This window comes from Sapajus apella, unplaced genomic scaffold (genome assembly GCF_009761245.1).
Source record: "Sapajus apella isolate SASKATOON/1434 unplaced genomic scaffold, GSC_monkey_1.0 scaffold75, whole genome shotgun sequence".
Classification (NCBI taxonomy): domain Eukaryota; kingdom Metazoa; phylum Chordata; class Mammalia; order Primates; family Cebidae; genus Sapajus; species Sapajus apella.
The window spans coordinates 2,403,683-2,428,551 of NW_022437015.1; the positions used below are offsets into that span (position 1 = coordinate 2,403,683).

At 34.5% G+C, this 24,869-nt stretch overlaps 1 protein-coding gene across 3 annotated transcripts in view; it reads right to left on the reverse strand.

Annotated features, from left to right (window-relative positions):
• Window positions 1-24,869, reverse strand: part of ABCB7 (ATP binding cassette subfamily B member 7) — a 124,877-nt gene that overhangs the window by 7,057 nt on the left and 92,951 nt on the right. For all 3 annotated transcript variants that reach the window (XM_032251313.1, XM_032251312.1, XM_032251314.1), the window contains 10 exons: window positions 16,316-16,448; window positions 14,867-15,135; window positions 13,362-13,450; window positions 13,182-13,269; window positions 10,978-11,152; window positions 9,854-10,011; window positions 9,088-9,251; window positions 8,786-8,915; window positions 4,624-4,795; window positions 1,887-1,990 (listed from right to left, as the gene is read on the reverse strand). In XM_032251313.1, coding sequence (XP_032107204.1) covers window positions 1,887-1,990; window positions 4,624-4,795; window positions 8,786-8,915; window positions 9,088-9,251; window positions 9,854-10,011; window positions 10,978-11,152; window positions 13,182-13,269; window positions 13,362-13,450; window positions 14,867-15,135; window positions 16,316-16,448 — 1,482 coding nt within the window. The remainder of the gene's footprint in view (window positions 1-1,886; window positions 1,991-4,623; window positions 4,796-8,785; window positions 8,916-9,087; window positions 9,252-9,853; window positions 10,012-10,977; window positions 11,153-13,181; window positions 13,270-13,361; window positions 13,451-14,866; window positions 15,136-16,315; window positions 16,449-24,869) is intronic.

Genomic DNA, 24,869 nt, shown 5'->3' on the forward strand with positions numbered 1-24,869 from the left:
TTATTATGTAAACTTTATACTGATACCAAATATTAGACTTACTCTCATAATTGCTAAGAGGAAGAGCAGAAAGCAAAAAGAGAAGGCAAATATGACCACATGATCATGGAAAAAAATTCTTTAATATAGGCAATATTTCTCTAAATTACAAAATCTGGGAGAAAGTAGATATTTTCTATATAAGTAAATAAATAAACAACAGCTCTCATGATATCAGGAACATAGCCATATATGATATTTACCAATGAGAACAAAACTAAAATGAGGACAGACTTAAGCGATAGAACACAGAGAAATTCAAAACAATCCAAAGGTAGAGAGACTCAAAGAGTACAGGAACATTTGTTTTTCCTTAGTTCAAACTCAGAGGACAGAAGGGAAAACAAAGACAACCGTATATTTTTAACTGCAGAAACCTCTTTTTCAAAAGCATTTTGACTTCCTAATGCATCCTGGAAATACATTTTTGTTTATTCCCTGTAAAGTGTAAGAGTTGTATATATATTCGGCAATACTTAAAAACCTGGGTCTAAGCAAGTTAGATGGAAATAGCAGTGTGGGGGATGGGGATATACCCAAATTTCCTATGGATATTTCTAAACATTTTATTTATTAAAGGTATAAAATTATCAAGAGCAGATAGTTACCCAGGAAAAAAATCTTGTATTTTACTAGGGCAGACTGATAATAAGGTACAGGGCCAATATTAAGAAAGCCTGTTATGTCTGTGAGGAGTCCTTTTTTTTATCTTTAAGTAAACTCTGACATCCTACTGAAGACTCTGGACCTTTTAAAAAGGCCTATTAAAATTTACCAAATCTTCCAGTAACTCCTTCCCTTGGGGGATTGTCTGTGAGCTCCTAATGGGTTATGCTCTCTGACATAATAAACTATGTGACTCAAATAATGACTGTTAGTAGGTCCTTTAGTTTGTGGTAGTAAGACACATTTTTAGGTATAAAATTCTGATAAGCATGTTCCTACTTTTCCTATGAACAGTGTCTGGTCCTGCTTATGGTTCACTTTAAATATAACAAATCCCCATGCTAACCAATTCACTTCAAAATTAAATTGCTTTAAATATGCTGCAGATCAAACAATGGGTACTGAAACTTAACTCTGTATGCAAATATTACGTCATATAGCCTGCAAAGTTGAATTAGGCCTATCCTTCAACACTAGGTTTATACTATGCATTGAATTAAAAGGTAATTGAATGAAGGCAATTGACAAATGCATCTGCTTATTTTCAGTTCTAGATTAAGGGGATATGATACTGAAATTACCATTGTTGTTGAGACTTTTGTATGTAATGTAAAGATGTTGCTATGAAATCTAATGCAGTTGTGGGGTAATGTCATGATATCGGTGTCACATCTTGATGTTTCATAACACTTCCAGTGAAACGAATACAAATTGATACCAGCACTGCATGTGTGCCTGACTTGAATCTCATAAGTTGCTCTATAAGTGAAAGGCTTTCTGGTATGTACTGTGTCACAGGTGTCACAATCACTTCCACTACTATTTCAATGAGTGTTAAGTGGCAATAGGAGAGGGACTAAAACTTTCTTCCTTTGTCAATATATTAGGTAATTCCTGTAGCTTTGCAAGATGCAAGGGCAATAAAACAACTGCATAAGGTATCACATGGTTCCAAAAAGAGACACATTTGCAAATGGACTTAAAACTGTGCTATCTCTAATTCAATGCAACCTGGCATTCTTACCACCAACACTTGTCATATAGAAAAAAGGGAATAGGCATTTTGCTCTATAGCACTTCCTATTGAAGTTCATTCAAAATACAGACTAATGCAGCCATTTACTGAAACTTTCAAGTAGAAAAGTTAAACACTGCAGAGCTTTATTTTAATCATAACTTACCTCTTCAGTAATCGAATCTAATGATGAAGTAGCTTCATCATAGAGAATGACTGGGGGGTCCTTCAAAATGGCTCTTGCAATTGCTACTCTTTGCTTTTCTCCTCCTGGTAAAGAAAAATTTTACTTTCAGAAGCATAGTGTAGGCATATTTTATGTTTCTAGTGTTTCCATTGATTACAATCACCAAGTAATACATTGAACATTTCCCTAATTCTCCTGATCACAGTTCATTTTACTGAGTTGTAGAGTTGAAGTTCATATGTAATATCTTTTGACAATTATATTCCCTGAAACATGAATGCATAGGAGGTGGAAAAAATGAGAATGAGGCAGGATGGTAACAACTCTGATTCTACTATTATTCTTCTACCAGAAGTATGCTTATTATATATATTACTTTATATTACAGATAATTCTCAGTGAACAGCAATCTCAGAAAAATTTCAATGACAGAATTGACAATGCCAAAAAAACCAATATCTAAAACCTGTAAACTTCAAGACGTTAAACTATGAATAACTGAATTCTCTTAAGATAAAAAGATAGCATTCAGCCGGTATTCTCAAGGAATGTTTTGATAGAAAGCTATTATTTTTACAGCATTCTTCAAAGTTAAGGGCATATAGTAGATACCTCTTCCTTTATTTAGGTATTTATTATAGATCTCTAGCATATTGCATTTTTAAAATAGAAAGGAGACAGGCCCAGAAAAGTTAAGTGATTTGCTCAAGGTCACAGAGCGAGAATCTGGATTAGACTCATTCCAGTCCGATGCTCTTCTTATCACAATGTATAAGCCCACATTTATTCCTAAATACAAGAATAAATATTTAGAAAGTATTTCCTAAATAAATAGTGAAAATATGTAGTGAAATGTGTAGAAACCTTTCTTTTATCACTGGGACTACTGTAGGTCTAAGGTCACCAACCTTATATAGAACTATAGTTGGAAGTACAGAAGATGGTACTCTGCTGAATATGTCCCTTTTAGCTTCTTGTCTATTACACATCATTAATGTCTGAAAAAAACATATTTTTCAGCTTAAGTAAACTTTTTAGGAAATAAGCTCTAATTGTTATCTGGTACAGTTAAATATTTTTATTTTTACTTGTCCTACAATTATCTTTGACCTATAAAGGGGATCCTTATTTTAAATATTAGTAAGTTTAAATTCATGCTAGATATATTCTTCCCCACCTCACAAGATTAAAATTCTCCTAACAAGGCAGGTACCATAAGAACCATCTTCCTGCTTATCTATCAACCCAGTAGCACAAAGCTCCTTAAAGAAGTAGATACTCGGGAAGGACTAGTTTTGAAGTGCCTCTCAAATTTCAAGTGAAAGTCAACTCAGTTGTAATTCTATTCAATAGTATTCTGGAACTTGTAGAATAAATGTCTGTTTATTAGCTCTAACATAATTATTAGCACAGCTGCTAAATAATAAACTGCTCATTTTGAGAGGTTTAGTTGTAAGGAAATGGGAAATAGGTAAGAATAAAATTTCTTTAGCCATTCCTATCCCCCAAAGGCATGTGTAAAGGAAAAATAAGATTAGAAAATGGAACACAGCATAGCTGGCTGAGGCAAAGTCATGCATTAAGAGGGCTAGTTTATGTTACATGATAAATTGGGGATCACCAGAATTAGCCAAACGGACATATAATTTGGGCATGGGCCAGGTAGTTGGAAATTACTCCTATTAAAAGTAGTAATAAAATGTAAAGGTAGACTGGAATGATACAGGCATCTTATATTACCAGGTAATGACCAAATCAACTTAACTTGAAAATAAATAATCTTTGCTTAAGATTTTCTAAACCTAGCCCAAAACTTTCTAAGAGACTGCAAATTCGGGTATACAGGCCTGTTTTTGCTTTTTTTTTTTTTTTTTTTTTTTTTAAATTTCCAAATCATTTAGCGTAGTAGCTTGTGCACATAGTGTGTATTTAATAAACATTGTAAATAAACGAAGCCAGTTTGTAATGAAGAGGAATGAGGATTCATTAAAATTCATATAGAGCATTTCTCATTCTATTTTTGCCTTACCTTTATCTATAATCAATACATTTCTTCCCCAAACTAAACTAGACATCAGTATACTTTTGAAATACAAATAATCTGGGGGTAAATAAACATTTTTCTGTGTCCTCCAAAAAAAATCAGTCATTTTAGGGTAACTCATTATAAACCTAGTAATCTCATAATTAAAGATTTAACAAGAAATGTATAAGCCACAAAACATCCTTGGCCACAGAACACACAAGGACATGAAAGTGAAGTTGGCTGTAAGGAAAGTATAGCAGTTAACAGGATCAAATATAAGGAGGTCGAAAGTACTGAAAACATCTTCTAATGATCTAGGAAGTTATGGTAAGAGATATACAGTATTCACTATCAAATTACCTCTCCCTACCCTTACTACTTTCCCAAGAATGATCTTGTTTTTCCTTTATCATGAAGACTGTGGATAACAAGTTAGCAATGATCTGAGCATATTTTGGTAACTTACTTAATATGAAATACCTACACTATTAGCAGCTGCAAGTGAAAAAAAAAAGACTTGCATGACTTGAGAATAGTTACTAGTTATGTTGAATTGGTTGTAGTGAGGGCTAGATTAATAACCCCATAAAATGTGACTCAGTAAGCACTAGGTTTGAAGTCTCTCATTACATTTTCTAAAAAGTGGCTCTGACAAATTAGAGTTTGGGCAGGTCTAAAATCTCTGATCACCTGAAAGCTTGAGTCCTCGTTCCCCTACTTGGGTGTCGTATCCATGTGGCATTCGAAGAATTGCATCATGAAGTCCAGCTAATTTTGCCACCGCATACACTTCCTCAGGTGAAGCACTGATGTTCCCATATAAGAGGTTGTAATAAATAGTATTATGGAAGAGGACAGCATCCTGAAGCAGATATACTGAATGAATATATATATATATATATATATATGTATATGTATATATTCATGATTAAAAATTCAAATAGTAAAGAGACAAAGGCTTAAAGGGTAAATCATGACAGTTCCTTTCATCATCCTTCATCTGTGATATCCCATTCCCTTCCCAGATGTAGTCACCATAAACAATTTGGTGTGTATCATTCCAGACTTCTTTTTGTGAATTTACATACCTAAACATATGCTTTTTCCCCCAACACAAGTGTGGTCATTTTATACATATTATTTTGCAATTGCTTTTTTCACTTAATGTATCCCAGAGACTGTCCATGTCAATAACAGAACACTAACTCATTCTTTTTAAGAGTTGTGCATTCCATACTATGGGAACATCATAATTTATTTATACATTCTCTTACTGATGGACACTGATGTGATTTCCAAATTTTTGCTACTACAATGTTGGCATATATGACTTTGTACAACTGTGTGTTTCTGTAAGAAGATCCCTCGAAGTAGACTGATGAGTTTAAAGTTAAGCATACATTTATTCTTTTGATAATATTGCCAAATGTCTTCCAAAAATGGCTCTACCAGCAACCAATAATGTATAAGTACGTGCTAACCAGTAGTATATGAGGGTACCAGTTTCTCATATCATCAGACACTCTGGATATTAATACTTTTTAGTTATTGCTACTCTTAGGGGAGAAATGTGCTTTTTGTTTAAAGTAGCATTTCCCTCATTACTAATGAGGTTTCAATATGTTTTCCCATGTTTCTAAGAAGCTTTGATATTGATATTAAAACAAAACAATTCATGCACTATATATATTTTTAGAGAAAGTTCACTGCAAGCATTCATTTGATATTTCTACTTATTCTTACATTGCACACCAAAGCTAATTTACTTAAAGTAAGCATCCATGCCCCATTTTTCTTTCAGTCTCTAAATGGTTGGAAGGCTATAGTTAGGTGAAATAAAATGATTCCATTAGTTCACATTAACCAGGACACCCGTCTTCTTTAACATCATGAACAGATCAAGAATTTCATATATTACTTTAAATAATATTTAAATCATTTATATACTGATTAATAAAATTCCTCATATGGAGATAATACCTAAACTCAATAAGCTCATTGTATAAACAGAAACTGCTTATTTTTAAATAATTTACATTGAGGGAAAAGTTAAACATACTAACCAGAAAATCTGAAAATATAAAAACTAATATAAAACTAAATACTAGATTTTTTGGTGTAACTTTTGCTAAATGGGGAGATTTTAGCAGCTCTAGCCACAAAAGCATGGGTAACTGTGAGATGATGGGCTTGTTAATTTGCTTCTCTAAAGTAAGCTAATTATCTATATGTATCTCATACCATCATATTAGATACCTTAAATATATAAAATAACATTTAATCAATTAAAATTTAATCCGTATTCCCATCACCTAGCAATATCTACCATTACATTTTGGCATATTTTCTTTTTTCTCTACTGAAATGTATTCATTTAATATTATAAAATCAGGATATTATATTTTGCTTGGAATCCTCCTTCTTAATACTTTGTATTTGCGTATTTTTTATGACAATAATCTTTAAAAACACAGTATTTATGAATGGTTGCATGACTCTGATCCTATGATAATAATGTAACCATCCACTTTCTGTTGGACATTTACATTGTTTTGAACTGATGCTACTATAAATAATGCTGTAATGAACATCTTTATATATAAAGACTTGTTCACATGTCTGTTTATTTCTTTACTAAAATTTCCCAGAGGCAGAATTATTGGAAAAAAGGATATGAATATTTTTCAGGCACTTGATACACATTGCCAATCTGCTTGTCAGGAAAGCTGTATGCTGCCATCAGCAAAACAACAGATTGTCCATTTTACATGGCCTTGCCCAAATTGGATATTAGGAATTTCAAAATCCTTGCCAATCTGACAGGTAAAAAAATGACACATATCCTGTAGCAGATTTAATTTATATTGCTAAGGCCTCCAATGAGGATGAGAGTCTTTTGTTTACTGATCATGTATATTTTCCCTTTGTGAATGTGTTACTTCTCAAAAGGATGAGGATAATTGTTAGAATGCCCAAGAAAATGGCAGGAATCTATTTACATGCATGAGGCCACTGAATGCTAAGTAGTCACAGCTCAAAATCCAGTTCACTTGACAGTTTAGATCTGTGTTTCTTTTGTTTTTGAGATGGAGTCTCCCTCTGTTGCCCAGGCTGCAGTGCAATGGCACAATCTCAGCTCACTGCAACCTCTGCCTCCCGGGTTCAAGCGATTCTCCTGCTTCAGCTTCCCAAGTAGCTGGGATTACAGGCGCCTGCCACCATGCCTGGCTAATTTTTGTATTTTTAGTAGAGACGGGGTTTCACCATGCTGGCCAGGCTGGTCTCGAACTACCAACCTGAGGCGATCTGCCCGCCTTGGCCTCCCAAAGTGCTGGGATTACAGGAGTGAGACACCGTGCGCGGCCTAGATTAGTGTTTCTTAACATACAGTCTATGAAGCAACTATATCAGAATCACCTATGAGGCATTTTCAAAAAGGCAGATTTCTGGGCCCCCTACAGTCCTCCAAAATCATAACTAATACAATTTAAATGATCTGGATTATTTAATTTTTTAAATTTATAAATGCTATCGTATATATTTAAGGTATAGAATATGATGTTATGAGATACATATAGATAGTAAAATGATGACTATAGTGAAGCAAATTACCATATCCATCATCTCTCATAGTTACCCAATAATTTCTCTAGGTGACTCCTGCTGACTAACGTGGGATTCTCAGTGAAAAGGAGCGCAGAGAAGAGTGTCATGTGTGGGATCATTTGGGGGACCTTTTGCAAGCTTCATATCCCTGTCCAATCACTTTCTTACAGTTCTTTCTTTCCCCATATTTTGATCTATTCTCCCAGGGATCTGATTCTGGCTCCAGAAATCAACTTTATAATACATACTAGCTGCAACTAATTCCCAGGTCTCTCTATTAGCTCTCATCACAAAAAAAGCTCACATCCTATAAGGCTATCTACTTCTTTACTTCTCAGATCTTACTTTGAATTTATTTTCCCTCCAAAGTCACACAGGAAATATTTATTAAATGCTTAACACGGGTTAGGCACTGTGCTTGGTACTGAGGGCAGAGTGATTAACAAGGCATACAAAGTTGAGGCTGGTAGCCAAGCTACTTTGTAATTATTATAAATTTACTATGTTGAAAGCTGTTCCAAATTACAATAGTTTTCATTTACTGAAAAACTTTGTGGCAGACATTGAACTTCATATTTTACACTTACTATCTCTAATCCATAACAATAATTCTATCCTGTAAGATAAATGGTATCCTTATTTTACAGATGGGAAAAAGGAGGCCCCAGGCCACAGAACTAATGAGGGTTAGAGCTGGGGTTAGAATTCAGGTCTGTGCTCTTTCTATTCTATTATACTATCATTCCAGGGCTTAGATATCTTCCTACTATGCAGATTTTCCATTCAAGTTATTTCTTTTTCCTTTTTTTGGGACGGAGTCCTGCTCTTTCACCAGGCTGGAGTGCAGTGGCCCAATCTCGGCTCACTACAACCTCTACCTACCAGGTTCAAGTGATTCCCCTGCCTCAGTCTCCCAAGTAGCTGTGATTACAGGCACACGCAACCATGCCCGGCTTTTTGTATTTTTTAGTAGAGATGGGGTTTGACCATGTTGGCCAGGATGGTCTCAACCTCCTGACCTCGTGATCCACCCACCTCCACCTCCCAAAGTGCTGGGATTACAGGCGTGAGCCACCGTGCCAGGCCTCTTCTTTTCCTTTTCCAAAAAAATTCCTTTTGGTAACAGAATTTCACTGGTAGGGTCTAATACTACCTACTTTAGTAGCATATGTTGATCCCTTGATTCAAATTGTTCTAGTTATAGATCCGTCAACCCAAAAAATCTCCCCCATTTTTTTTTAAATACCTGAGGTACCACTCCCACTGCCCTCCGAAGGCTTTCCAGGCTCACATCTTGTATATTTTGACCAGCAAGATAAATGCTACCCTTTTGAGGCTCATAGAAGCGAAACAATAGCCTCACTATTGTGCTTTTCCTGAAATTGAACATGAAGAAAGGTTATTTAGCTCCTATTAATGTTAGGGAACTCCAGTAATGATTACTGGAGTAATTACCACAATAATCATTGTTATCATAATTAAGAAAAAAATTACATTGGGAATCATCAGTCTATAATACAGAATTTTATAAATAACTAAATTACCTACCCTGACCCACTACCTCCTACAATGGCCACTTTCTTTCCTGCAGGGACTTCAAAGGATATTCCACTAAGGACTTTCTGGCCCTCAATGTATTCAAAATGCACATTATCAAAGGCCACGGTAGCTGTCTGTGGTGTGATCTGAAGGGGTGATGCCATCACTTTGTCCTACCAGGGAAAAGAAAAAAAAAAAAAAGCCACTTTACACACTGTCTAGAGTACAGCTATGAAGACAATTTTCTAATTTGCAGAAAGAAAAAGGAAATAATGGAAAAGAAGGAGGTTTATAAGTGGACTTAGACCACTTCCAAGCATGCATGTAAAGAGTTGTTTTCTCACTCTTCACGGCTAAGGTAAAAAAATCCTGAATGTTTTGGTTTCTGAGCAACTTTTTGTGCGGTACGGGTAGGGAGGGAGAATGGATGATGGGCAGGGGAGAAAAGGGGTTGAGGATGTGAGGAGAGGCAATCATGCATTCTGTGTCATCATTAGCATAAGGAAATACAGTGTAAGTAGAAATAATTCAATGTAACAAAATTTGCTTTCTAGTATAATAGTCTTCGTTAACATGGTAAGGTTTTTAAACATAGAAGTGAAAGCTGTAACAACCTCTCAATACAGGTGATAGCTCCCCCCACCGCCCCAGCCCAATTCCTGCAAGTTAAAGAAATTGGTTTGCTAACAGGGTGATGCAGGAATATTCCTAGAATAATCCTACTAATGGGATGATGTTCACATACTTTTGAAAAGGTACTATATAGATTACTTACTTTAATTCGGGTGTCTACCTTGAGCAGAGTAAACAAGGTATTCATATCTATGAGTGCTTGTCTAGTCTCTCTATATACAGTTCCCAGAAAGTTCAGGGGTAATGAAAGCTGAAAAAGCAGTCCATTCACCATTACTAGATCTCCAACAGTAAGGGTACCTTAATATGCAATTGGCAGAAGAAAAAAAAAGGATATTTTAGATAAATGTTATATACTTTTCCAATTTAAGAGAGACACTTAATTACTAGGGAATACAGTTCAAAATATACTTAATCAGCAACAACTCTTATGTCAGCTCAATTTCAAAGCATTAATCCATGATTTTAGTAATACGGGTAACTTAATATACATTAAGTGGAATGGGAAAGGCCCACCTATATACTATATATAATATATAAAAAAAGAATGGTTTGAGGATAGAAATGGAAGGCTAAAATTTTTTTCTTTTTTACCCTAAGACACTAGCAATGGTTTTTTTTGTAGGGTAAAATAGAAATTTAAAAAGTAGTATACATTAAAAATTAGAGAAAATAGATATCATAATTAAGGATGATAAACCATTCTGACGTACATCAAGTTGAAGGAAACAAAACAACAACAAAAAATGTATGCCACATATTTAGGTCACAGTGAATGAATGAATACTAACTGAGTGGGGGGTGGTTTACAGAAAGGAGGCTCAGACATGAACTTTTGAAGTGTTTCGCAAATAAAAAAAAGGGGTAGAAAGATTAAAAGGTTTCTGGTAATTCTTCAAAAAGACTGTTTGCAGTCTCATCATTTGAACTAAACACTAAATTAATTGCACTGCTTTACAGGTCTACAAGAGAAATTAGAAAAACTAGATGTTAAAAAATTGTTCTTAAAAGATCAAGTAGCAGACCCATACAATCTACAAACAGTAATCCCGATCAATGAGTGAGCCGGTGCTAAACAAAAGGAATTTAAAAAACCATTATCAAACAATCAAGAAAATACATTCTGATACAAAAAGAAAAGTATTCCAAGAATGTTTAAGCACTTTAACATCCTTTATAATTAAGATAAACATACATATTCTTTTCATTAATCTTTATTTATAAAAGTTGAACAGCCTATAAATGTGATGGCCACAAACCCATTACCTGCCACAATTCCCTGACTGGCGAGCACCATTATAGCTGTTAAACCGACGCTGAAAATAGCACTTTGACCAAAGTTCAGCATAGCCAGAGTAGAGGTACTTTTCAATGAAGCAGTCTCGTACGTCTTCAAAAATCCATCATATCTCTGTGCTTCATACCTTTCATTATTAAAATACTAAAAAATATATAAAAATAACTATGGGCAAGTATAATTAGAATTTATTCTCTTAAGTGATTAGTATACTTGTCATCAGATTTCATGTATGAATACAATTTTGTACTGCAGATTCCATTTTAAAAATTGACTTTCAATATATTGGACTATAATATCCCTGCAGTTTTCCACAATGAATGATATTTGAAAAGTCCACAAAATTCACCCTACGAACATTTACTGAATGCTTAGCTAATTCCAACCCAGATCTAAAACAAAATTAAAACAAAATCTTCAATGATATTTCCTTCACAAAGCCTTCCCTGAGAATTGACAATTCCCACTGCCCTCATCACATTATGCCTTCTTATCTAGTCACCTGCATACTTACTTTAATTTTCTCAGTATAGTATAAAATTCTAGGAGAGCAAGGATTAAAAAGTAATCCTTTTTTTTAAATCACACTCCCCTATCAAAGCAGTTAGAACACACAAGAGGCATTCAGTAACTATTTGTTAAATGGAAAAATGAAGAAATAAATGAAAGAATTAATGGGAAGCACTATGCTAGGCACTCTGAAGGATAGAAGAGGGTCAAGAATTTATATGTCAATTTGATTGGCTTAATGTTCATTCGGAATCAAGATGCTAATGGTATACGGTCACGCATCACTTAACAATGGAGCTATGTTCTGAGAAATACACACTTTAGGTAATTTTTGACACTGTATGATCATCATAGAGTGTACTTACACAAACCTAGATGGTATAGGCTACTACTCACCTAGGCTATACTGTATAGCCTATTGCTCCTAGGCTATAAATCTGTACAGCATGTTACTGTATTGAATATTGTAGAAAACTGTAACACAATGGTATTTGTGTATCTAAATACAGAAAAGGTACAGTAAAAATACGGTAAAGAAGATTTACAATGGTATATCTGTATAGAGCGCTTACCATGAATGGATCTTGCAGGACAGGAAGTTGTTCTAGGTGAGTCAGTGAGTGAGTGGTGAGTGAATATGAAAGCCTAGGGCATTACTGTATACTACTGTAGACTTCATAAACACTGTACACTTAGGCTACACTAAATTTGTTTAATATTTTCTTTCCTCAATAATAAAATTAGCTTACTGTAACTTTTTAAAGTTACAAATTTAAAATTTTAAAAGGTTTTTACTCTTTTTAATAACACTTAGCTTAAAACACAAACATATTGTACAGCTGTATAAAAATATTTTCTTTCTTCATATCCTTATTCTATAGGCTTTTTTTCCTATTTATTTATTTATTTATTTACTTTTTAAACTTTTTTGTTAAAAACTAAGACATAATCACACACATTAGCCTAGGCCTACATAGGGTCAGGATCAAATATCACTGTCTTCTACCTCTACCTCTTGTTTCACTGGAAGGTCTTTGGGGGCAATAACAGGCATGGAGCTGTTATCTCCTATGATAACAATGCCTTGTTCAGCAGTATCTCCTGAAGGACTTACCTGAGGCTATTTTACAGTTAACTTCGTTTTTAGAAGTAGACGAGTACACTCTAAAGTAATGATAAAAGTATAGACGTGTACTAGATAACATAGTAGTTTATCATTATCAAATATTATATGACAGGTGGTAAAGTGGGTTTGTTTACATCAGCATTACCACAAACACGTAAGTAATAGAGTAATGAATTGTGCTACATTACAATGTCACTTGCTGACAGGAACTTCTCAGTTCCATTATTATCTTATGAGACCAACATCACAGACGCAGTTTATCGCTGACCAAAACATCACTATGCAGTGCATGACTGTATTTATGATTACTTATAAGTTAATTCAGAAGGTAAAAATCTGATAGTGCCAAGCAAAAACTGAGAAGGAAACAAAGGATAGTTTCTAAACAAAAGAGAAACAATAAAATAGTTTTTATTCCATCACACCTAGAGGTTATATCCAAACCTGAAGCTCTAACTTATACTACCTATTAAATTAAATGGTAACAAATCTTAGTACAGTGTGAAAGGCAAAGGAAAGTATAAGTAAACATATTACCTTCACAGTTTCATAATTCAGCAGTGAGTCTATAGCAGCATTACCTGCATCATTATCTGCTTTGTTCATTTCTATTCTAAATCTAGTTCTGTAAGACAAACAGTTGCACAGTCATGAAATACAGGTTATAAAAGCATAATTAATTTCTAAATTTTATGTGGCTTCTAGGCAATAAATTACCTCCACCGTGTGACTGCAACTGTGAATGCTGTGTATGTACCAAGTGTTCCGAGGGTTACCAAAGCAAACTGGGCACCGCATTTGTAATACTAGAAAAGGATGTCAAAAGAAGAAATGAGAAACGGTTATTGTGCTTGCCAAATAGTTTATAATACACAACAGTAAATCCCACTCAAAAGATTGTGACAAAAATATGGTGGTGGGAAGTTATGTATGTGAATGATGGGTAAAAAAATCGAATGCTTTAGAAAATCTACTTTAGGCAACAAGGGAAGAAAGTCAAACTGCACTTCCTACATCAAAAGTACCATCAAATACTAACAGGAAGATAGTACAATAAGCCTAAAGAGGAATAAACATATACATGGATATATATATTCACTTTTAACTATAAAAGGTGAAATTATTAATCATTAGAGAAATGCAAATCAAAACCACAATGAGATATCATCTCAGACCAGTCAGAATGGCTATTACTAACAAGTCAAAAAATAACAGATGTTGTCAAGATTGTGGAGAAAAGGGAACACTTACATGCTGCTGGTGAAAATGGAAATTAGTTCAGCCACTATGAGAAGCAGTTGGGAGATTTCTCAAAGAACTTTAAACAGAATTACCATTTGATCCATCAATCCCATTACTGGGTATATATAGTCAAAAGAATATAAATCATTCCACCATAAAGACACATAAACACATATCTTCATTGCAGCACTATTCACAATGGCGAAGTCATGGATGCTGACCAATGGTGGATTAAATAAAGAAAATGTGGTACATGTACACCATGGAATACTATGCAGCCATGAAAAACAAATTCATGTCCTTTGCAGCAACATGGATGCATCTGGAGACCATTATCCTAAGTGAATTAACTCAGGAACAGAAAACCAAATACCACATGTTCTCACTTATAAGTGGGAGCTAAACAATGGGTATACACGGACACAACAAGGGGACTGGACACTGGGGCCTACTTGAGAGTGGAGGGTGGCAGATGGGTAAGGATCAAAAAACTACCTATTAGGTACTATGCTCACTACCTGGGTGATTAAATAATTTGTACATCAAACCCCCGTGACACACAATTTACCCATGTAACAAACTTGCACAGGTACCCCCAAACCTAAAAGCTGAACAGAAAAAAAAAATGAAAGGTGAAACTGCCTAAAATGTTATGAATGGTGATGGGAAATCTAGATATTCTGAGCATATTAGTCAAATGCCATACACAAAAATCTCTGCTTAACCAAAAACCTTTTAAGTACTAGTTAATGACTGATCTACGTGGAGAACTGAACAGCTCTTTAAAATAACAACATGATAAAGAATTTGAGCAGTACATTGAAGCTTGTGGCAAAATAATTAAACTGCATAATGTTTCTAGCATCATGGAATTTTGCTTTCAAACCCATGGGCATGCAACAGTATAATAGCTTCAAATATTCAATTGCTACTAATGAGAATTTAAGATAAAAGCTTGTTATGAAAAATGTTTAACTTACCAAAACACCACTGACAAGCATCACTTCAAACATGATGGGAAGAAGATTAAATACCAAAGCACTCAGGACAAAACTGATACCCCTTGTTCCTCTGTCAATAGCTTTAGATAAAGCTCCTGTCTGTCTGCTCAGGTGAAAACCCAGATCCAAGTTGTGAAGATGGAGAAAGACATTTTTGGCTATTCTTCGGATTGAATTTTGGGCTACCTTGCCAAATACTGCATTTCGAACTTCATTAAAAAAAGCAGCTCCGGCTCTTGATACACCATCTAACAAAACATTCAAAAGAAAAAACAGGATGTAACAATATTAGAATCATAGGAGTATAGAAATGACAAGGGCTCAGAAAATGTTTGTACAATAATTTAGTGAATGAATATATCACAGAATATTTACAATAGAGCAAACCTAGAATTAATCTAGCCTAATGAGTATTAACTTTTCTACCACTATCAATCCCTTCAGTGTTATTTCCCTCCAGGCTTTCAGATATTAAAAGATTTTTTCCGGCCGGGCACGGTGGCTCACACCTGTAATCCCAGAACTTTGGGAGGCTGAGGCGGGTGGATCACAAGGTCAGGAGTTCAAGACAAACCTAGCTAAGATGGTGAAACCCCATCTCTACTAAAAATACAAAAATTAGCTGGGCATGGTGGCATGTGCCCGTAATTCCAACTACTTGGGAGGCTGAGGCAGAGAACTGCTTAAACCTGGAAGGCAGAGGTTGCAGTGAGCCGAGATCACACCACTGCACTCCAGCCTGGGCAACAGAGCAAGACACCAACTCAAAAAAAAAATTTTTTTTTTCCCAATTAAAATACTTTAGTAACAGCCCATATGGCATTATTGTGGATAAATGTGCAGTATCCATTAAGATTTTTGATCTAATTTAACCTCCCTAAATAACAAATGATAAAATCAAGACCCTAAAAAATCAAGTCTTGACTAAAGGCATACCCTTACTAAGGTCTCCCAAATTTCATAGTGTCCTTTCTGATGCACAGGGCACACAGTATTTATATTCTGTTCTTTTCAAATTGTAGATTTGTGTCATTATTAATGAATATATTTTAATAAAGCATTAATGACATACATAATGTTATTTAGCTATTTCCTATTTAATAGCTAACAATGCCAGCAAGAAAATAACTGACCTTTGTGGAAATGGACACTACAAAAGGCCTATTAGAAGTGGTTGTTATTAATTTAATGTCTTATTTCATATTATTGTTATCTAGAACTTGTAAAAATGCTACTATTATCATGGAATTTTTGGAAAGTGTATCATACAGAGTAGTTTTTAAAAACACATACAAAAAAAATCTGACATAAAACAACGAATATCCAAAAATGCCAAGTTGTGTTTGTAGTGAAAAGGTCATCTGTTCAAATATGATGAAACCTCCTTGAAAGTCAACACCTGTGGGCAGATTAAAGAATCACACATACAGCCAATCAGAACTGCTGTTGCCATGGTTGCAACTGTATTTGGTGCATCACTCAGGTTCAGCATGTTTCCAGACATCTGGTTGAGGCTGTCTACAGCATATTTAAACATGAAGGGAACCACAATATTCATGGCCTAAAAACATAAAAACATCAATTACTCATTATATACAAAATACGTATTTATAAAAGTACAAATATTTATCTTAAATTAGTACTTATGGTAATATTTACACATTTATCAATTACTGGTATTAGAGTAATTTTCCCCATTCATAAAGAAAAAATATTTGGCATTGGGAGAGCTGTCATTTCAGGCTTCATAATTCACACTGCCATGTTAATATTCATTTATAAGCTATGTGAATTAGTCAAATGCTTCTGCATGAAATCATCCCTGATCTGCCACTCAAAAATGCTGTCTCCATTATCTAAAATCCTGCAACGTTCATGACACTATGGCAAACTGTCTTACATTGTAGTTATTTGTGTATATATTTCTCTTTCCTACTAGATCCTTGAGGGTCTACGTCATATTACTTTTTGTTCCACCCATGCTGAATATAATGCTTTTATACAGTAGGCATTCAATAAATATTTTAAAAATAATTTGGTCACCAATATAATGGTAAACTAAATTATACAGCAAAATGGATCACAAAAGCAGATAAATTACAAGTATATATGGCTTATTCACCATTGGAAAAAATACTGATAAATCTATTTGTCCTACAGAAAGCTCCTTTGTTCCAATATCATATAAAACAAAGCCCAATTATTATCAAAACCAAGCTTTCAATAATGAACCTATTTCTCTTTGAGAATACATCAAAATAAAACTTTAAAAAGAAAATTAGCAGTGTGATGCTTTCATACATCCAAGGCAAATGTTTAATCATTCACATTCTATATTTTCTGCAGTTACAGTATCCAAAACATCAACCATCATTTAGGAACAGTAAGCTTGTCAGACTCCCAAAGTTTCTTTGAAGAAATCAAATCGATGCACATAATAACATGTAAAAACAATTCTATAAGCCTTAATAAAAACACTGAAATCCCAGATCTTGTTTATGCTCCATTATTATGTCATCTATCTTTGCAAAGTTTAGCTTATAACTGATAGAAGCTATGTAAATCTTACCAAGATTCCAAGGTAAGATATACAAGAGTCTTACCAACCAAGGAGGCATTCTAATATTCAACAATATCATTGAAAGACACAGCAGATGTTGTGATGCTTTTAAGAATGTAACCTTATGAGATAAACTGCTTAAACATTAAACTTTCTTACTTCTAAAATCTAATCGAATATATGGCAGGTCTCAAATAGCATAAATTTCTCAATTCTGATTCCCTTGTAGCCATATAACCTTAGGTTCTTGCTTCTTCTTGAAATGGTCTCCTCTCCCCTATCTACCTCGCCACTCTTCAAAGCCCAATTTGAATCCCATTTCTGTCATAATGCCTTCTATGAAACTTGCAGCCATTTTGGCACTCTCCATTTTCCATCTTCTATCTTTTTGTTATAGCTTATACCTCGACATTTATCACTTTTATGATATATTTCTGATTCATTTTGTATGTATACATGCATAGATATATTACCTTCTTTTTTTGAATAAATTTAAGGGGTACAGGTGCAGTTCTGTTTTACGGATATATTGTGTATTGGTGAGGTTTGGGCTTTTAGTGTATCTATCACCCAAACTATACAAACTTTTTGTGACAAAAATAACATTTACTGAACAACAGCTAGATGAATCAGGTATGGTGAAAGGTAGGTACCTTTCACAAACGTGAGGACTGAAAGAAACAATTTTTCAAAATAGATTTTGTCTCTATAGTTGAGGAAATGAGGTTTAATGACTTGTCTGGTAAGCAGCAGAGCTGAGATTAAAATCCAGGTTTAATTCTGCTTGAAGTCAGAATGTTTTCAAGCATACCACAGCCACATTAGCAGCTTATAAGGCAGGGACAATATATTCACTTCTTTGACACCCTAAAATGGATGCTCTCAACGGTACTGTTTAAACCAGCTATAGTTGTAAAGTATATCAAAAGTAATTTAAATAAATTTGAGCAGATTCCAGGTTTTCCATTTAAGGATACATTCCCTTACCTGCAATCCAATACACTTTCTTCAGTATGAGAAAAAGTGACAGTTATAGCTACCATGCAATTCTCATAGCTCATAGCCCATTATACCTTTTCCAAAGCTGTAGTGAATGATACCTAAAACTAATATATCACCAATAAAGTTGAGCAATTTTACTTTCTTCAAAATGTTTTTGGATTTGGTCTAACTTTAGAACATCCTTGTAAGTGTTCAGGACATGTGAGTGTCATCTGCATTGTGTTGGTAGTGGCAGAAAAAGGGCAGTTAGCACATGCAAAGAATATGGCACTACCTCTAATAATAACTGAATACCATTAGTTTTCCCATAAAAGTAATTTTAAAAAGGTAAGAAACATGCCACGTATGTTAAAAAGGACAGAAATACACCAAAGAAACAAGGATATTACATGTAGATGTTTTTATTAATATATAGTGTAAGTTTTGTCTTGTGATATTTTGGGGGTGGGAGTGGCAAATAGTGGTTTTCCCCAATATCCTGCATTTAGCAGAACTAGATTTAAACCATTCCAGGCAAATAAGAATATTTTTTAAAAATTTTTTTTATTTTGAAATAATTAGACTCATAGGAATTTGCAAAAGTAGTACAAAGAGACTCACGTACCCTTCACCCAGCATCTCCTAATGACATTTTATTTAGCTTTAGTTCAATATCAAAACCAGAAAGCTAACATTGGCACGTTACTGTTAAATACTGGACTAGAGAACTCATTCAGTTTTTACCATCTTTTAGCCTGTATTCATGTGTATGTGTGTGTAGTACGTATGTGTCTGTCTGTGTGGTTCTATGCAATTGTATCACATGTTCAGATCTGTAACCGGCACCACAATCAAGACACAAAACTATTTCATCACCGCCTCTAAGAAAAATAAAAAAGTTAGCTGGGCATGGTGGAGAAATCTATTATGCCACCACTTTATATTCACTCCTATCCTACCCGCCTCACTCCAGTCCCTGTACCCTGGCAGCCACTAATTTGTTCTTGATCTCTATAGCTTACTCATATTGAGAACATTCTAGAAATGGAATCATATAGTATATAACCTTTTAAGATCAGCTTTTGTTTCATTCAGCATAATGCTCTCAAAGTTTATCCACATGGTTGCATGTATTAATAGCTCATCATTTGCTATTTCTAAGGATTATTCCATTGACGCATTAGGATTTATTCAACCAGTCACCTTGAAGGACATTTTGGTTGTCTCCAGCTTTGGGCTACTATAAGTAAAGATGTTATCAACATTCTCATACAGGTGGATATAAGTTTCCATTCATCTGGGAAAAGACCCAAGAATCAAATTGCTAACTGATGTATCTCTATGCTGACTTTACTTAGAAACTGCCACCCTCTTTCTAGAGTTGCTAATTAATTTTATTTTATTTTATTTTATTCTGAGACGGAGTCTCGCTCTGTTGCCCAGGCTGGGACAACTTCAGCTCACTGCAACCTCCACCTCCCAGGTTCAAGTGATTCTCCTGCCTCAACCTCCTGAGTAGCTGGGATTACAGGTGCGTGCCACCACGCCCAGCTAACTTTTTTATTTTTCTTAGAGATGGGGGTTTCACCATGTTAGTCAGGCTGATCTCAGACTCCTGACCTCATGATCCGCCTGCCTCAGCTTCCCAAAGTGCTGGGATTACAGGCGTGAGGCACTAGGCCTGGCCATTTTATTTTTGAGACAGAGTCTCACTCTGTTGCCCAGGCTAGAGTACAGCGGCGCGATCTTAGCTCAGTGCAACCTCCACCTCCTGGGTTCAAGCGATTCTACTGCCTTCCCCTCCTGATTAGCTGGGACTACAAAAGCATGCCACCATATTCAGCTAATTTTTGTATTTTTGGTAGAGACAGGGTTTCACCATGTTGGCCAGAATGGTCTCAAAACTCCTGGGCTCAAGTGATCCTGCCTGCGTTGGCCTCCCAAAGTGCTGGGATTACAGATGTGAGCTACCACACCTGGCCAGCTGTATAATTTTATAATAACCAGCGAAGTATGAGTGACACAGTTCTTCTGCATCCTCCAAACATCTGTTATTATCATTATTTTTAAAATTTCAAAATTGTTCTAATAGGTATATATTGATACCTCATTGATGTTGAACACGTTTTAATCTGCTTTTTTGCAATCTATATCTTCTATTTGGTGAAATATCTGTTCATGTCTTTTGTACATTTTATAATTGGATTTTCTGCTGTTGAGTTTTAAGAATTCTTCATATATTCAAAATATAAGGCCTTTGTAGGATATATGGTTTGCAAATATTCTTGCCCAGTCTATTGACTTTTATTCTACTCAGGAGTCTAACCTCTCACCCCATTCAGCAGTAATGAGAAACCTCTTCTACCAAGAGTCAATAGAAGCCCAAGTAGAAATCCTGGATTCTCATCTCTACCCACAGTAATGAGGCAGCACCCCTGCTCCACTGAAGTGGTATCACAGGAGGCCTGCTAAACAGAAGATTTACATAAGATTCAGAGTCCCCTAATACCCCACATTTCCAGATTTCAATTTAAAATATCATATCAAGAACCAATAAAATATCAATTTAAGTAAGACAATACAATCAATAGACACTAACATCAGGAAGACACAAACATTACAACTATCTGAAAGGTTTCAAAGTAGCCATCATAAAAGTGCATCAAGGAATATTTATGAACATGCTTGAAATTAGTGAAAAAATAGAAGTCTCAGGAAATAAAGGATATAAAGAACCAAATGAAAAATACAGAACTGAAAAATATCAACTGACATATTAAAAACTCGACAGATGGGCTCCATAGCAAAACAGAGAAGACAGAGGTAAGTATTGGTGAACTTGAAGATAGAACAATAATTAGAAATACAATGCTTTCATATATTCAAGGCAAATGTTTAATCATTCACATTCTACATTTTCTGCAATTACAGTATGAAAAACATCAACTATCACTTAGGAACAGGAAGTCTGTCACACTGCCAGAGTTTTTCTGAAGAAATTAAACGGATGGACATTAATAATATATAAAAACAATTCTATCAGGCTTAATTAAAACACTGAAATCCCAGCTCTTGTTAATGTTCCATTATTATGCTGTACATCTTTGTTAAGTTTAGCTACAACTGATAGAAGCTATGTAAATCTTACCAATCAAGATTTCAAGGTAAGTTACACAAGAGTCTTGGTAACCAAGCAGGCATTCTTGTAGTCAATAATATCATTAAAATACACAGCGGATGTTGGGATGCTACCTAAGCTTAACAACAGGGAGAAAATAGACTAAAGAAAAAGAAAGTTAACAGTCTCAGGGACCTATGGAGCTGTAACAAAACACCTAACATCCTTTATTGAGCCCCAGAAGGATAGTGTAGGGGCACAAAAAGTACCAACAAAATAATGGTTGAGAATGTCTCAAAATTTGGCAAAAGACATAAACCTACAATTTCAAGAAGCTGAGTAACCCAAATATGGCTAAGCCCAAAGAAATTCACACCAAGACACATCATAATTAAACTTATAAAAGCTAAAGACAGAGAAAAAAAATCTTAAACCTGCTAGATAAAAATGTGTTATGTATAAGGGAAAAACAATCTTAAGACAGCAGATTTCCAGGGAGGCCAGCAGTAAGTGGCACAACATTTTTCAAGTGGAGAAAGAAAAGAACTGTCAACCTAGTATCCTATACTGGGCAAAATTAGCCTTTGTGAATGAAGGGAATATCAAGACATTTTCAGATTAAGGAAAGCTAAGAGAATTAGTTACCAGAAGGCCTACTTTAAAAGAATTGCTCAAGAAATTTCTTCATACAACAAGTGAAAGCAGAAGGAAACCTGGAAAATCAGGAACGAAGGAAGAGCAATGGAAATGGTAAATATCTGCATAAATATAACAACATATTCTTCTCTTTCGTTCTTTAAAAATACATTTGATAGTTAAAAACAAAATTTAAATTTGTCTAGAAAGATTCCATAGAGTAAGAAAAAATAAATCACTGACTGATGGGGTTTATAGTATATATAGATATAATATATGAAACAACTGTAAATATAAAGAGGGAAGGTAAGAGAATTTACAGAGTAGTAAGTTTTTACACTTCACTTGAAGTAGTAAAATATTCTAAGCAGACTGTGAAAAGTTAATTATGTATATTATAATTTCTAGAGTGACCACAACAAAATTATATAAAGATAAACTAAAACGCACAGTGGATAAATTAAAATGAGATAGTAACGCCTGTTCAAATAACATAAAAGGTGACAGTAAAGGTAAAGCCAAGTAACTTAATACATTTATCAGAAAACACATAATAAAATAGTAGACTGAAATCCAAATATATAAACAATACCAATATTATCAATATATTATTATGATTAAAGAAATCAATTACTAATACACCAACATACTAGCAATGAACAGTCAGAAACCAACATTTTAAAAAGAAAATTATTTACATTGCCCCCATCAAATAAAAAAATTAAATCTAACCCAGAGTCTCAACTTCCAGCTCTACTGACAGTTTGAGTGCCATAATTCTTTCTTGTGGGAAGAGCTATTCTGTACATTGTATGATGTTTAGCAGTGTCCTTAACTTCTACCCAATATATACCAGTAGTATACCGCATCCCCTCTAGTTGTGACCTATAAAAATGTCTCCAGACTGCCTAAAATCCCCTTGGGGTCAAAATCACCCCTGGTTTGGAACCACCGGTCTAATCAAACATGTATCAGGTCTGTATGTTGAAAGCGATTAATGCTGATGAAATACACCAAAGAAAAGCTAAATAAATGGAGAGACATACTACATTCATCCAATGGAAGATATGACCTAGTAAGGATGTCAATTCTCCTCAAATTGATCTACGTTTTTAAAATAAAATTTCATTGAAAATATCATCTGGTTTCTTTGATACAAGACCTTTAATAGCTACAGAAAAGCTTATTCTAAAATTTATATGCAGAGGCAAAAAAACTAGAACAGTAAAAAACAATTTTGAAAAGAAGGGAAGAAAGTTGGAAGAATCACCCTACCTGGTTTTAAAACTTACTATAATACTACAAATATATATAAACTAAAAATATAAAGATAGTGTGCTACTGGTGAATGCAGAAACACAAAGATCAATGAAACAATAGATTCCAGAAAAAGACTCCATATATAATCACTATGGTAGAAAGAATAATGGCTCCCCAAAGACATCCATGTACCAATTTCTACAACCTATAAAGATGATACCTTATATAGCAAAATGAACTTTGCAGATGTGATTAAGCTAAAGAACATGAGCTGGGGAGGGTATCCTTGATTATGTAGGTAGGCCAAATTTAATTACAGGAGTCCTTATAAGAGAGAGGCAGGAGAGTCAAAGTCAAGAGAGAATATAAGATGAAGGAAAGCAGAAGGGTCAGAGTCAGAAAGAGATTGAACATGCTGTTGACACTGAAGACAGAATAAGAGGCCCTGAGCTAAGGAATGTAGGTAAACTCTAGAGGCAGGAAAAGGCAAGGAAATAGATTTTCCTCAAGAGCTTCTGGAGGGAGCACAGCCATGCCAAATACCTTTATTGCCATCCAGTGAAACATAATTTTGGATTTCTGACCTCCAGAAATGTAAGAATATAAATTTGTGCCATTTTCAGCTACCATGTTTGTGATAATCTCTTATAGCAGCAACAGGAAACAAAGCAAATTGAATGGGGAAAGGATAGCCTTGGTGTTGAAACAACTGGACAAAAAATTTAATTTCAACCTAAACCTCATACAAGAATTCATTCAAAATGTAGCACTTTAGTTCAGTTCAGACATTTTTTTTTTAAAAAAAATGCGGCAAAGATCTAAATGTAAAAGAGAAAAATATGTAAAACATTTAGAAGAAAACAAGAGAAAATCTTAATGACCTTGGGTTAGGCAAACAGTTCTTAGACATGACAACAAAAGCATAATCCATAAAGGAAAAAAATAATAAACTGAAATTCATCAAAATTAACAACATTTGTTCTACATAAAACACTATTAAGGGGATTAAAAAACAAGCTACAGATGAGAAAATACATCTGCAAATCATATATCTGATAAAGGTTTCATATCAGGATATATAAAGAATTCACTAAAGTTGAGAGGAAAAACAAATAGCCCAATTAAAAAATAGACAAAATGCTTAAACAGACATTTCGCAAAAGGAAAACATACAAATGGAAACTAAATGCACACAAAACTGCTTAATATCACAAGCCTTAAGAGAAATGTAAAGTAAAATCACAAGATACCACTATTTACCTGACAATACCAAGAGTTGACAAAGAAGCAAAGCAACAGGAACTCTTTCATATACACTGCTGGTGGGAATACAAATAGGACTACTCTGGAAAACAGCTTGGCAGTTTTTATCAAGTTAAAAATGTGCTTAGCATGACCTAGCATTCTACTCTTAGGTATTTATTCTG